At 41.7% G+C, this 12,921-nt stretch overlaps 1 protein-coding gene across 1 annotated transcript in view; it reads left to right on the forward strand.

Moving 5' to 3' along the window:
* The first annotated feature begins 6,916 nt into the window (after nucleotides 1–6,916).
* TNIP3 (TNFAIP3 interacting protein 3) overlaps nucleotides 6,917–12,921 on the forward strand; it is a 39,208-nt gene continuing 33,203 nt past the window's right edge. The window contains exons 1-2 of the mRNA XM_074991952.1: nucleotides 6,917–7,065; nucleotides 8,912–8,998. Coding sequence (XP_074848053.1) covers nucleotides 6,928–7,065; nucleotides 8,912–8,998 — 225 coding nt within the window. The 5' untranslated portion in view covers nucleotides 6,917–6,927. The remainder of the gene's footprint in view (nucleotides 7,066–8,911; nucleotides 8,999–12,921) is intronic.

The raw sequence follows: 12,921 nt of genomic DNA on the forward strand, positions 1-12,921 counted from the left end.
TGTAGTCTTTTTGTAGCTTTTACAGATGAGTTCTTGCCACTTTGGGGACCCTCCCCATTTCTTCTCCCTGGGAGCAGGACTATGCCCCAGAGATCCAGGTTTAAGAACTGCATCTCCTGTCTTTGCTCCTTGTCAGTCAGTGACCTCAAAAAAGACTCCACCAGCAATTGCTATATAGAGGCACTTTTTTACCTGGGTAGGCAGAGCCAGTTATCCCCCAGGGACAGCTGATAGCCTAGCAGAGCAAAGATACCATAAGATATTGGGCCTGTCTAGTAGCTCACTGCAGAGCCACCTAGCAGCAAGCACTTCACTCCATCTTGGGTAAAGAGCTTATTCTAACTTTACTCACCAACAGCTGGATTCCTTAAAGGTCTCTCTAGGAGCACCCCCTAGTAGTGAAGCCAATACCTCAGTAGAACCTCAGTCTTACACTGGCAAATGATTCGTTGTCCCAAGAGTCGCCTGATAAGTATTGACAATGTCCCACCTCTCATGAAAGTCATCATCACAATGGCTGGGAGAATGAGCAAGAGGATGGTGTTCATGGCTTTTGCTGCTTTTCATAAAGAAAAGCAATCTTTTTACCTGCACTCAAAATTCATTCCCAAGGTAATTTCTCAGTTCCACATAGAGAAATCATTCACATACTGGTATTCTTTCCAAAATGTCCTTTCTCTAGGGAGGAACAGAGGCTTTGCTCTCTTGATGTCAGACAAGCATTGGTGTTCTGCCCGCAATAAGAAAAGATGCTTACACTAGCTGTTGCTATAGCAGAATGCGTTAAGCACAAGAAGATTCCTGGCTTCTGTCAGTTACCACGTATCCCTCTCCAGGACAGGATGAGAGCCTATCTGCTAGAACACGGCAACCTCAGTAGCATCTCTCCAACATGTTCTGGTGCTGGATATTTGTAAGGTAGCAACCTGGACTTCCCCCCACACCTTCATGAAGCATTATGCTTTAAGCTAAGCCTCTTCAGCAGACACAGCCTTTGACCAACAGCATTACAGACATCACTATTGCCTGCATCTTCCTACCACCCTTTTCTCTGACTATTTGCCGTCCACCCACATGTAGAATACATATCGGGACCAGCACTTGAACAGAAAATGGCATTTGCTTACCTGTAATGGGAGGTTGCTGAGATGTGTGATGCCTCTCTGCAGTCCTCTGCCTGCCCTCCTTTGCATTTATCTCACATCATGACAATTTGAAATAAACCATCTGCATCTCCCATATATCTTGGGGCTGAGCACAGCAGGCTTCAGGGCACAAGGGTGGACAAATAGACAATACTTGCAAACTTTTCATTCGCTTGCACGTGGTGTGCATGAGCACCCACACATGGAATACATACAAACACACACACAGAGCTCAAAGAACCTCCCATTACAGTTGAATAACTCTGTGTGTGTGTGTGTGTGTGTGTGTGTGTGTGTGTGTGTGTGTGTTTTAACCAAACCTTCACTGGGAAAAATGTTGAGATCCAGGATGGAATTTCAAGGGGAGAAAGACTGGAGGATAGCCCATCAGTGCCCCAGTAATTAGAACACAGGGGGACATGCAAGAGCCAGGATTAAGTCTCTACTCTGGCTGAGGCAGAGTAAGAACTTGAACCTGAGTCTCTTACTGTGTCCCATGTGAGTGTTCTAACAGCATTAGTGTCTGTTTCCTGTTGCAGCTATTCCACTTTGTATAAATATTCATTGAAGGAGACAGATGCTGACTCAGAAGCCCTGTGGCTAGGTGAGCCAAGGTCAGGGAGAGTTAAGACTTGAACCCAGGCCTCCCATATCTCTGGTGAGTGCCTAAATCACAGTTCTTTTGAGGTGGAGCCCTAACTTGCTGCCTTGAGGAAACATAAAGCAAAACTACAATAAGCAGCTACAACACACAAATCCCACCTCCATTAGTTGTGGGTTTTGATTTTGTTTGCCAGACTAGCAAAACAAAGACTGGACTCAGGATTGCTCTTTGTGCTGTAGTGTGCTGAGGCTGCATTTGCCTTACTCAATGATGGATCAGAGCTAGAGAGGGACTAGTGTACAAACTGATTACTACACTGTCGTATCTTGGTGAACTCCTGGAGTGGAGAGTGAAATTTAAGGTCAGGAAAGTGAAAGGAAAGGCTTGCACGGGCTGTCCTGTGTGTATGACACTGACTGCATCATGAGTCTTGGTACAGAGCTTCCTTTCCGAATATTCTTCTTTGGTAGCAGAGCTGGCAAAATACTCCAAAGTCAAAGAAATAAATTATTCAATAAATAATGGCAATGCTATTTAATCAGATACAATATTTAATAATAGGCAACCAATATGAATTACAGACACTGATAGTAGGAAACAGTGCACAGAAATATTATTCTAGAGCCTTTCCTCAGGTCTTGTTTAGTTACGAAGTGAAGTTGCTGCATTTAGCATGATCACAGTTTTAGCCCTTCACCTGTTAAAGCAGCCAGATGCATATACAGAAATAACTGTCAGAATAACCGTACTAATTCTGAGCTCTGAATTGAGGGACAGGTAGCAAGTAAATACATCTCCTGTCTCATTCTCTCCTGTTCCACTCTGAGCCTCACCTTCCTTCCGACTCCTTCCCTTCTATCAGATATTTTGCTGCTGTAGCTCCCACCTGGATGGCTCACAGACAACTGGTGAGTGGGCCTATCACACATGCTTAGTGTCTGTGTATGGCCACTGCTCTGGGCCAGCATCTCCGACCTTCGCAGCCTGTCAGCAACCAGCAGCCTCACCCTGGCTTCCAGAAGCCTTGGTTACTACTTTCAAGCTGACCCCCAAATGTACTCAATATCCCCCCCAGAATGTGTAGTCTGTACTATCTAGCTCTTTCTTGGATAATTCCGATGTACTAGGTCCGTTACACCCCTAAAGGGAGACTTGATGATAACAAATCTCAGTGGGGTAGCAGGGGTAGTCTATATCTGCAATAACGAGGAGTCCTGTGGCACCTTAAAAACTAACCGACTTACGTGGCCATGAGCTTTTGTGGGCAAAGACTCATCTTTTGTCCACGAAAGCTTAGGGACAAATAAAAGTCTTTAACGTGCCACAGGACTGCTCAGTTGATAGATTACCGCTTATCAGCTTTGTTGACACCTACCTAGAGACTTCAACTTGTCATTTGTCTTTGGGGCCTGGGTAAAAGTGTTTCTCAGAGTTGTCCTGTAAACAGCTTTTAAATGATACCTCCCAGGCAAGTTTTGTATGAAGATTATTACAAGAGTGCATAGGGTATGAAGAGGGCAGGCGACACCAGCAGGGCAATATCCTGAGCATGGAGGCAAGAGGTAGGATCACTTGGATCACTGTAGCCTCATCTAGCTGTGAGATAACATCCTGTGGCAAAGTGTATCCTAGAAGTCTCCTCAAAGTCCCCATTAAAGTCCTCCAAAGTGAGATTGACGAAAAGGCCTCAAACGCTATGGTCTTAATCAGCATCCTCAAGTAAACCCAACATTCCTGGAAACTAGTTTCAGCAAAATAATTGTATCAATTGTACGAGCATGTTCATTTCATGTCCTGCTTGAGTTAGTTCCACTGCTAATAACATTAGCACCCTGAGCTAAAACATAAGCTTGCAATGGGAGTTGGGGATTTTCCAATTGCATTCTCACTTTTACAATGCAACTACTAGCAAGCTCAGGAATATGTAACACAGATAAAGATAGCCCCTGTTTCCATGAGCTTCTAACAGGTATGACAAGACACACCGGGAGACAATAAGATGGTCTTATTAAGGGACTTTCCCACTTATTTCTGTGTACGGAGGCTAGAGACAGTTAGAAGAAAAATTCCAGTTATATGCTTGCTTGTTTGGAAACTTAAAGCTAACTAGACTGAAAAAGGCTCATGAAAAGGAGGAAAAAGAAGCCAAAAATTTTTTCTCCCTTTTTTGGCCTAAGAAAATTCGAATTTTTGACCTCTTTGTCCTGATTTGGGATTGTAGGAAAACATCTCCCTTCTCCTTGTCCCCCTCCTTCATTAAGAAATCTCTTCCTTGATTCTTTAACACTTTTCTATCAGGAAGCTACTATTTCCTTTCTACAGGAAGGCAGAATGATTAATGCATCAATGCCACAGTAAGCATTCTGATGCAAGCCAACTATGACAGACAGGCAGACCACAGACCTACGGGAGATATGATTTATTAGTGAATACACTAATTCATTGTGTGACTGTAGAATTAAATCCTACTATTGCTCACTTTTGTAAAGAGCTTTGATACCCTCACATAAAAGAAGCCGGAGAGGTACAAAGTCTGTGATTAGTGCAATCATTTAATAAATATCATCTTCATTTTGAGACCTTTAGGGATGTTTCCTTTTCACCAGAACAGGAATCCTGCAGTTCCATCATTGCTGTCGTCTTCTGTGCTGGTTGAGCAGGGTGGAAAAGCCCTCCAAAATGGTGTGGTGTGATTTGTGGAAAATCAATTGTGTTTATACATACTGCAGTTCTGTAACTTCCTGTCATATAATTGCGGGAATGTCAAAAACAGTGGCCAATGTTGCCAATTTTTGTGTGATTTTCTAGTTTCCCTGTTACTGGCAGTCTGAGGCCAAATCCAAAAACGTTATTCATAGTAATACAGTTGATTTCAATGTGACTATTTACGTGAGTAATCTGAAGAGGATTTGAGCAAGCTAGGAATCATCTTTGCTTCCTTCCTCTCCTACGCATTTAGTCTGTGGCTGAACCCTATTCCTTCTTCCTCCACAACATCTCAGATATTTACCCCTTCCATTCTAGCCTGCTGGCAAAATCTGTAACCTGAACAGTTTCTGCCTCAACTATGGTCATCTGATATTTGCCCAAAAGATTAAATTAAAATGGCTCAGAATGAGAAAGGTCATCCCAATATTAGCCTTTGATTGAGTCAATATTTCAGGTACATTCTGCTTCAAAGAGCTCTGAGGACCCTGGAAATACTGTTCACTGGTTATGATAATCCACAACTACATGTCTAAAACACCATGATGCAGACAACCCCATAACCAGAGACAAAACTGTTACAGAATTGTGATCAGTACAGAGCATGCTGTGTTGCTGTGAGAGAACTAATTAGCAGCGTGAGTGTTAGACACAAAGCTATGTTTTCACTGTTCCTCACTTTACAAAATTCTTTTTTTTAATCATTCTTGTCACTTCTATAAATCTTTCATTTAATCTGTTTTATTTTTATTTGGTGGTCAGAATAACTTCTGTATACAATCCAAAATGTCCTTATGAGATGGAAATCTTTTGCCCAATACCTTGGTTATACCCTAGAAGAATCCCTAACCACTTTCACAAAGTTGGAAAACTGACCTGGATCAGATGGACCTGAGAAGGAGACAAAGCAAGATTGCAGGCGTTGCTATTCTGCTGTTTCCCAGAAAGACATTTTACTCGTGAAGAATTTAAACAAGACACTTTGGGCATCATGCAGAATCATTGTACATGGTTCGACATCTACCAAGAAGAATTAAAGTCGGGGGTGGGAGGGCACAAGGTGGGGTGGGGGGCAAAATCCTTTAGATGCAGTCCAGGCAATATAAAGTTAAATCCTGATGACTGGATTATAACTGAAGTCTAGTTATTGTTTGTGGGAAGTTCCATTTCATTCAAATGGAGCTTGAGATTCTACAGCACAGAAATTGTTTCATTATAAGTTAACAAGCAGATGTCTGGAGCTCATCTGCAAAAAGTCCAGTGTTTCATTAGAAGTCAGTAGCTAGTGTAGTTCTTTTTTTTAGTTGCAGGTTTTACAAGGAACTATGTTGTCTTAAATCAATATTAATATGATTGCATTTATACCTTTCCCCAAGGAAAAACCTTTCACAAAAAGTAAAAAAAGGATTTTTCTTCTAAATTTTCTCTCTGATACCATTATTATTCGGAAATTTTAGAAGTAAAAAACATTTTCTCTAGCACTTGTCTAGTGCATTTCCTCTTACTAGTGCAATTTGTCTAGCTGATCACAATTTTATATAAGGTTATCTGGGTTATGGTAGTGTTTGTATCATGGGGATTTCACTCTTTCTAGTGCAATTTGCCTAGTGCTTTCCATCAAAGAAACTCAGAGTGCCATAGAAACACTTAATTGTGTGACTGTTTTGAGAGGTTAGTTATGTATAGTTATGCCAGTTTGTAGATGGGAAACTAAGATGAAGTTAAAACTAACATGATTAAACTTGTGTACCTTATGTTAGGCATCTAAATTCATATTGAGACAATCAGATAAGTGACTTTGAAGATAAATAAGACAGAGAGCATAATGTAGTTCTGTGTCTTTGCTCAGTTACTGAATTATTTCCATGGGAAAAACCTCCCCCTTAGGCTATAAAAGAGTGAAATGTTGCATGTATATTTCACTACACTTATTGTTCTGTTCGCTGGATGTTTTCCTCCCCATAGTTTTCACAGGCTTTATTGGTATTCTCTATTATGTGACTCACTAACTTCTCTCTTACAAGGACATACAATACATCTTGATGTTGTGTCAGAAAATGTTTATAGTCAGGAAAGCCAAAGGACTTGGTTCCAAGTGGAAACAGATATCTCTAGTGCTGGGGAAAAGAGATCCATGTCCCTAGAGCTATTTATTGAAAGTTTATTCTTTCTTCCCTTATCTGTGCCAATTCCTCTCCCAGGGGAGACTCAACCAGTAAAGGAAAGGATTACAATTTACGTACCACTCTAAACAAATCCCTGTCCTGTCTCATATGTTAGTCACATGCAGCATGCTTGAGAAATTCAGGGAAGCCCCCATTTAGAAGCAAAAAAAAGTTTACATCAGAGTCCAATGATCACTTATATTTTGTCCTGAGCTGCTTCCACATATGCTTAACTAGCTGGGAACATTTTCTGTGACATTTTTGAAGACATATATTTAATAGGACATCCTATTTCCCCCTCCCTTGGATGACCCACTTGCTTAAAGCAAATACTTTATTTGTTTGCCTTCTTTTAAAGACCAGTAGTGGCACAGACATCCGAAACCACATTCGGCCGTCACAGACAGATATGAATGGCTCAGACACTTCAGCCGACCAGTCACAGGTAAGTGAATATTTCTGATGGGGAGCAGTATCGAGAGCATGTTGTTGAATTAATGGAAATCTGAAAACTAATGGAGGTCTCACTTTGTGAATAGACCACTAAGGCTTGTGTGTTAAAATAGACTTGTCAGAATGAATGTATTCTGTTTTAATGTACTAAGATGCTACCAGACTGCTGTAGATCTTTAAGTTAGTTTAAAAAAATGTTCTTTAATTTTTCTTTAAGAAGCTAATTCTGGGCATGGCAAATTGCTGTAGAAACAAGGCAGCTTCTAGAAGTACTGTTAGTTATACCAAGATTTGAACCATGGGCACTGGGGCATTCTTTGAATTTACCACTGTTGTGCTTCTGTAGGGGAAAGAGTGACTTGTGACATTTAAAACAAATCACCATTTGTCCTTAAAGTTGTGTATATTAGTCCAAAAAAAAAACTTGCAAAATGTATTTGGTGGCTTTTGAGAATTCTCGATTAGGCTTTGCTTCACTTGCCTGGGCTGACAAATACATAAGCAATGCAGCAAGCAGGTGTGAGATGCTCTACCACAAGTGGGCTGACTCCATGGCAAAAGGCAGCCAGAGATGGATCACAGGTGTGAGAAGAGGAAAGCTCTCCCTCCCTGGCCAAGCTCCAAGGATGTGGTACTGGCACTGACAGAGGTTTGGGAGGAGCAGCAAGAGATTGAGACATGAAATGGTGACCAGGAGTGGAGTGGGATGTGGGGGGGGGGCACAATTAGTCCTGGCAGCTCTGAGGAGAAACACATTTTTAAAAAAATGAGAGAATGAATCTGGACCCATAGATCCTTGCAGCCTGACTGGAACCTCAAAGGCATAAATATTGGGATTGGGTCAGGAACAGAAAAGGCTTGACATGTTTGGACTTGCATTCGTGTAGGCTGTAGTGTAGTTGGATTCAGGCAAGGCTTTAAAATTAGGTCCAAGCAGACCTCTAATTGACAGTGCTGTTTTGGTCTGAAAATCAGGCTGCTTATGGACTGGATATTTGGTGGGGGGAGGAATTACAAACAATGCTTTGAATAACCAAGCCCTTGGCATAGCTAATGTGTTTTTCGGAGTTGTGTACTTTTTGTTGCTGTTACAATTCTGCTTCTACATACAGGGAGTACTCATCATGTCTTGTTATGAGAACCCATGACAATTTCTGGGAGATTATGCTCTATTGGGCTAATAATATAAAAATTGGGATTTGCCTGAAACCATACTGACTACAGATGACCTATGAAGCATATTGTGAACCCATTGGGCACCTAATTATGGATCCACTCCTGCAAACGCTTCTGGGAATAATGCTTACTATACTAGTGCCATGAATGAATGCCAGTATGCCTCATGATAAGTGTTTGCAGTCTGGGACCTTTATTAGTCATGTGGCAGGCCAACTGTACTTTAATATACAATATCTTAAAAACGAATGAACCAAAACAAGAACTTAGAAAGCTAAAGAAAATCATGAGACTGCTTTTTTAAAAAGAATTGCACCTGTAACAAAATAATGATGCAAAATGGGCTAAAATCTCAGCTGGTATAAATGGGCAATGCTCCACTAACTTTAGCTGGCCCCAGTTTTCATTTCCGCCACTTATTAAGCAAACCTTACACTGAGCTGTAAAATTAGATTTTAGTTGAATTTTTTGCCTTGGTAGGGAGATTTAAAGGGACGACAGTGTAAATATAGCACTTAACTAGAAATTTCCCTCTTCCAGTTGCTTTATAAACATTAGTAATAGAGACCTATAAGGTAGATAAGTGCTCTGTAGGACAATATTGAATTTGGGCTTACTGTTTAGAAGGATTTGTTTGAAATATTATTTTTCTCCTCATTTAGAAGTGTACACTACTGACAAAAAGGAAGAACATTCCAACAGGTACCCTTGAACATCAGATCATAACATTGGAAAGAGAGAAACAAGAGGTAAATGATTATATGGTTCTGTAATTATAATTTTTAGTCTCTTAGACCAGGAAACCACGAGGTCAAAACTGTCACAGATGCTCACATTGATTAATATATACTTCTCTAGCAGTTCCTCTGCAGCCAATAGAGCTATGTTTAGACTATGGTTGCTATTTTGGGATACAAATTCCAGGGCTACTCCCCGTGCTCAAAATAGCCCTTCTATTTTGAGCATGGTATTCCAGTTCCGCTACCCCTCACTGTACGAGAGTAGCAGAACCCTCTAAATAGGCCCTTATTTTGAACTTTGGTGCCATTTGGACGCAAGGCAAATTGCGTAAAGTATTTCGAGGTAGGGATACAGTCTAAACACAGCCTTGCAGAATCATGGTCATGCATTTCTTGTAGAATGCTAGTCTTACATTCTTGAACCAAAATAAGTTAGACCTGAATGAAGGCTCCAATCTTTCAAATGCTTACCTATATGCTTGACTTTATGCATGTGACCTGATACCCTTGAAGCCCTTGACCTGTCTTACATACACAATGTTAAGCAAAACAAAAAGAAGTCAAGTAGCACTTTAAAGACTAGCAAAATAGTTTATTAGGTAAGCTTTTGTGGGACAGACCCACTTCTTCAGACCATAGCCAGACCAGAACAGACTCAATATTTAAGACATAGAGAACCAAAAACAGTAAGCAAGGAGGACAAATCAGAAAAAGATAATCAAGGTGAGCAAATCAGAGAGTGGAGGGGTGGGGGGGAAGATCAAGAATTGGATTGAGTCAAGTATGCAGACGAGCCCCTACAGTGACTCAGAAAGTTCCCATCACAATTTAAACCATGTGTTAATGTGCCGAATTTGAATATAAAAGTCAGCTCGTCCGCTTCTCTCTCTAAAACAGTGCGATAATGTCTCTTCAGTAACACACATACCTTGAGGTCATTGACAGAATGCCCCATTCCATTAAAATGTTGACTAACTGGTTTGTGGATCTGGAGTGTTTTGATGTCTGTCTTGTGCCCGTTGACCCTTTGTCTAAGGGAGTTAGAAGTCTGTCCAATATACAAAGCATCTGGGCATTGTTGGCACATGATGGCATATATGATGTTAGTAGAGGAGCATGAGAAAGTGCCCGTGATCCTGTGAGTAACCTGGTTAGGTGCAGTGATGGTATTTCCAGAGAAGATATGTGGACAAAGCTGGCAGCGGGCTTTGTTGCAGGGAAAGGTTCCAGGACTGGTGTTCCTGGGGTATAGGCTGTGGCTGTTAGTAAGGATCCTCATGAGGTTGAGAGGTTGTCTGTAGGAGAGAACAGGCCTGTCACCCAGAGCCTTCTGGAGTGTAGCATCCTGATTAAGAATAGGTTGTAGGTCTTTAATAATTTGTTGCAGTGGTCTGAGTTGGGGGCTGTAGGTGATGACCAGTGGTGTTCCGTTCTTGGCTTTTTTGGGCCGATCTTGGAGTAGCTGGTCTCTGGGTATGCGTCTGGTCCTGTCGATTTGTTTTTTTACTTTTCCTGGTGGGTAATTCAGGTTTATGAATATTTGGTAAAGTTCTTGTAGTTTTTGGTCTCTGTCAGTGGGATCAGAGCAAATGCGATTGTACCTAAGAGCTTGACTGTAAACAATGGATCTAGTCACGTGTGCAGGATGGAAACTAGAAGGGTATAGATAAGTATAGCGATCAGTAGGTTTTCGGTACCGTGTGGCACTGATCAGGCCATCCTTGATTAGTACTGTAGTGTCCAAGAAATGTATCCAAGTACATAAGTGTTTGCCAGATTGGGGCTGAAAAGCACACTAATAATGTGCTATTGCATAGCCAAGCTCAAAGCTAATAATTCCTTGAGCCCTGAATATGGTTCCATAAGACATATTAATGCAAACTTTATTTATGCTCATAATAGCTCTTTCCAGTAAATAAGGGGTAATGTTCAACAGCAATAATTGCTTATTGGATATCTGATTCTTAGCAAATTGGGAATGCTGCTTTTTGTGTACATCCTAAACATGATCCATGTCTTAAAGGGAGTAGATGTGTTAGTCTGTATCTACAAAAACAATGGGGAATCCTCTGGAACCTTAAAGATTAACCCATTTTATTTGTGGATAAGCTTTCATGAGTAACAACCACTTTGTCAGAGTGCTTCTAGGGGGCATATCTGAAGAGGCTAAATCATTTGTATTGGTTCACTGCTTGCTTTTCACGTGTCACTTACGTGTGTGATCATCATCATCATCATCATCATCAATTGGCTCAGCACCCATTGGTGTCCGATGCCTCCCTTGCTATTTCCTTACATCTTTACCTGTCCAGTGCAGAATGGCTTAGTTTCAGTAGACTAGCTCTGCACCAATCTACTATATCATCTACCCCATTCTCTGTGGGGTTTGCCTCTCTTATATGAACTGTCCATTATGCCGAATACCAGGGTCTTGACTTTTTACTTGTTGTTCATTGTACAGATATGCCTGAATAACTGTAACATCTGTTGTATAACCCCTACAAAATTCACAGCATTGAAAAATGCACGATGGCCCTTGAAATCTGGTCTCTCCCTCGAAATATGTCCCTTTGGGTGCTTTTACCCTATATTATTCAGGGTTCACAGGGGAAGCCAGTGTTTTGCAAACTAGGAGGGGTGTTCTAATTCAAAAACAGAGTTGCAGGGGGTTACAAGCCTAAACAGATGAGGCTTACTAGTTACAGATGACTGATAGGGGGCTGGAGCAGCCTGCCATGAGCTCCAGCCCTGTGGGGCCACTGCAGGCAGGGGGACTCCAGTTCATCAGAGCAGTCCCCATCGAAGGTGGCTGGAAAGTGTGTGGGGGTGGGAGGAGACAGCTGGGGAGGGGGACTGGAGCTGCTTTGCCCAGCAGGAGCATCTCTGCTTGTGTGCTCATGGCCAGGCCATTGTGGATGGTGGCTGCTTCAGCCATGCTGGAGCGCCACCCACCTGCAGCAGCACCACAGAAGGAACTCTTCAGCCAAATCTAAGCAGCTTGGGTCCCCAGCATGCTGTAGGTGGGGGCACTCTAAACCGGCCAGAGAAGCCCCTGTCCATGGCATCCTCAGCCACCCCACTTCACTTGGCCTGGGTTTAACCAGTTAACCAATTAAGTGGGATTTTACATCCCTATTGCAGTCAGTGTTCCCTGTAATCTGGGCACTTGTGCGGCCACTCGGGAGAGAATTAATCACTGCCCATCTGATCAGCAGATTGCCCAGAGCTAGGTTTAGTTTCTATTGGTGGTGCACCTTCACACATGTTGGTGCACATAAACATTTATTCCACACATACATGGAAAAGTTTAGAGGGAACATTGATTGCAGGATTGTCACACTTACTGCCACCACCGCAACCCAGAAATAAGGATGATAATACTGTGACCTCTCTACCTTGTGATCCCCCATCGCCTCCCTCCCCCCCAAAAAAACCCTTTTTCGGGCAGGACCCCTACATTTAAATTCTGAATTTTCTGATTTAAATATCTGAAATCATGAAACTTACAAAATTTAAAATCCTACAACTGTAAAATGGACCATGAATTTGGTAGCAGCCGTTAGGATAAAGACTAATCCCAGTTTACTTTATTCACTGAAATAGTCCATCAGAACTCTGTACTTTCATATCAAGGGGGGCGTTGCAAAATCTGAAACAATACTTTAGCATACATAACTCAGAGGACTTAGTGATCTGTCAACAAGGAAAAAAGTGTTACACTTCAAAAAGAAATGGGGAGTGGTGGTTTATTATTTATATTGCTACTGTGTTAAGCATGAGTCACCTGGAGCTTACTGTGTATCCGCATGATGTAAATGTCACTCCCTGCCCAACTATTATGTGTTTATGGGGAAAGCCTCAGTTCATACCACCACCTTGACTGTAGTCTGAAATGCAAATAGCAAAGAAACAAAAGACATGCCACAAAGATT

Source organism: Carettochelys insculpta, chromosome 4 (assembly GCF_033958435.1).
Source record: "Carettochelys insculpta isolate YL-2023 chromosome 4, ASM3395843v1, whole genome shotgun sequence".
Lineage (NCBI taxonomy): Eukaryota > Metazoa > Chordata > Testudines > Carettochelyidae > Carettochelys > Carettochelys insculpta.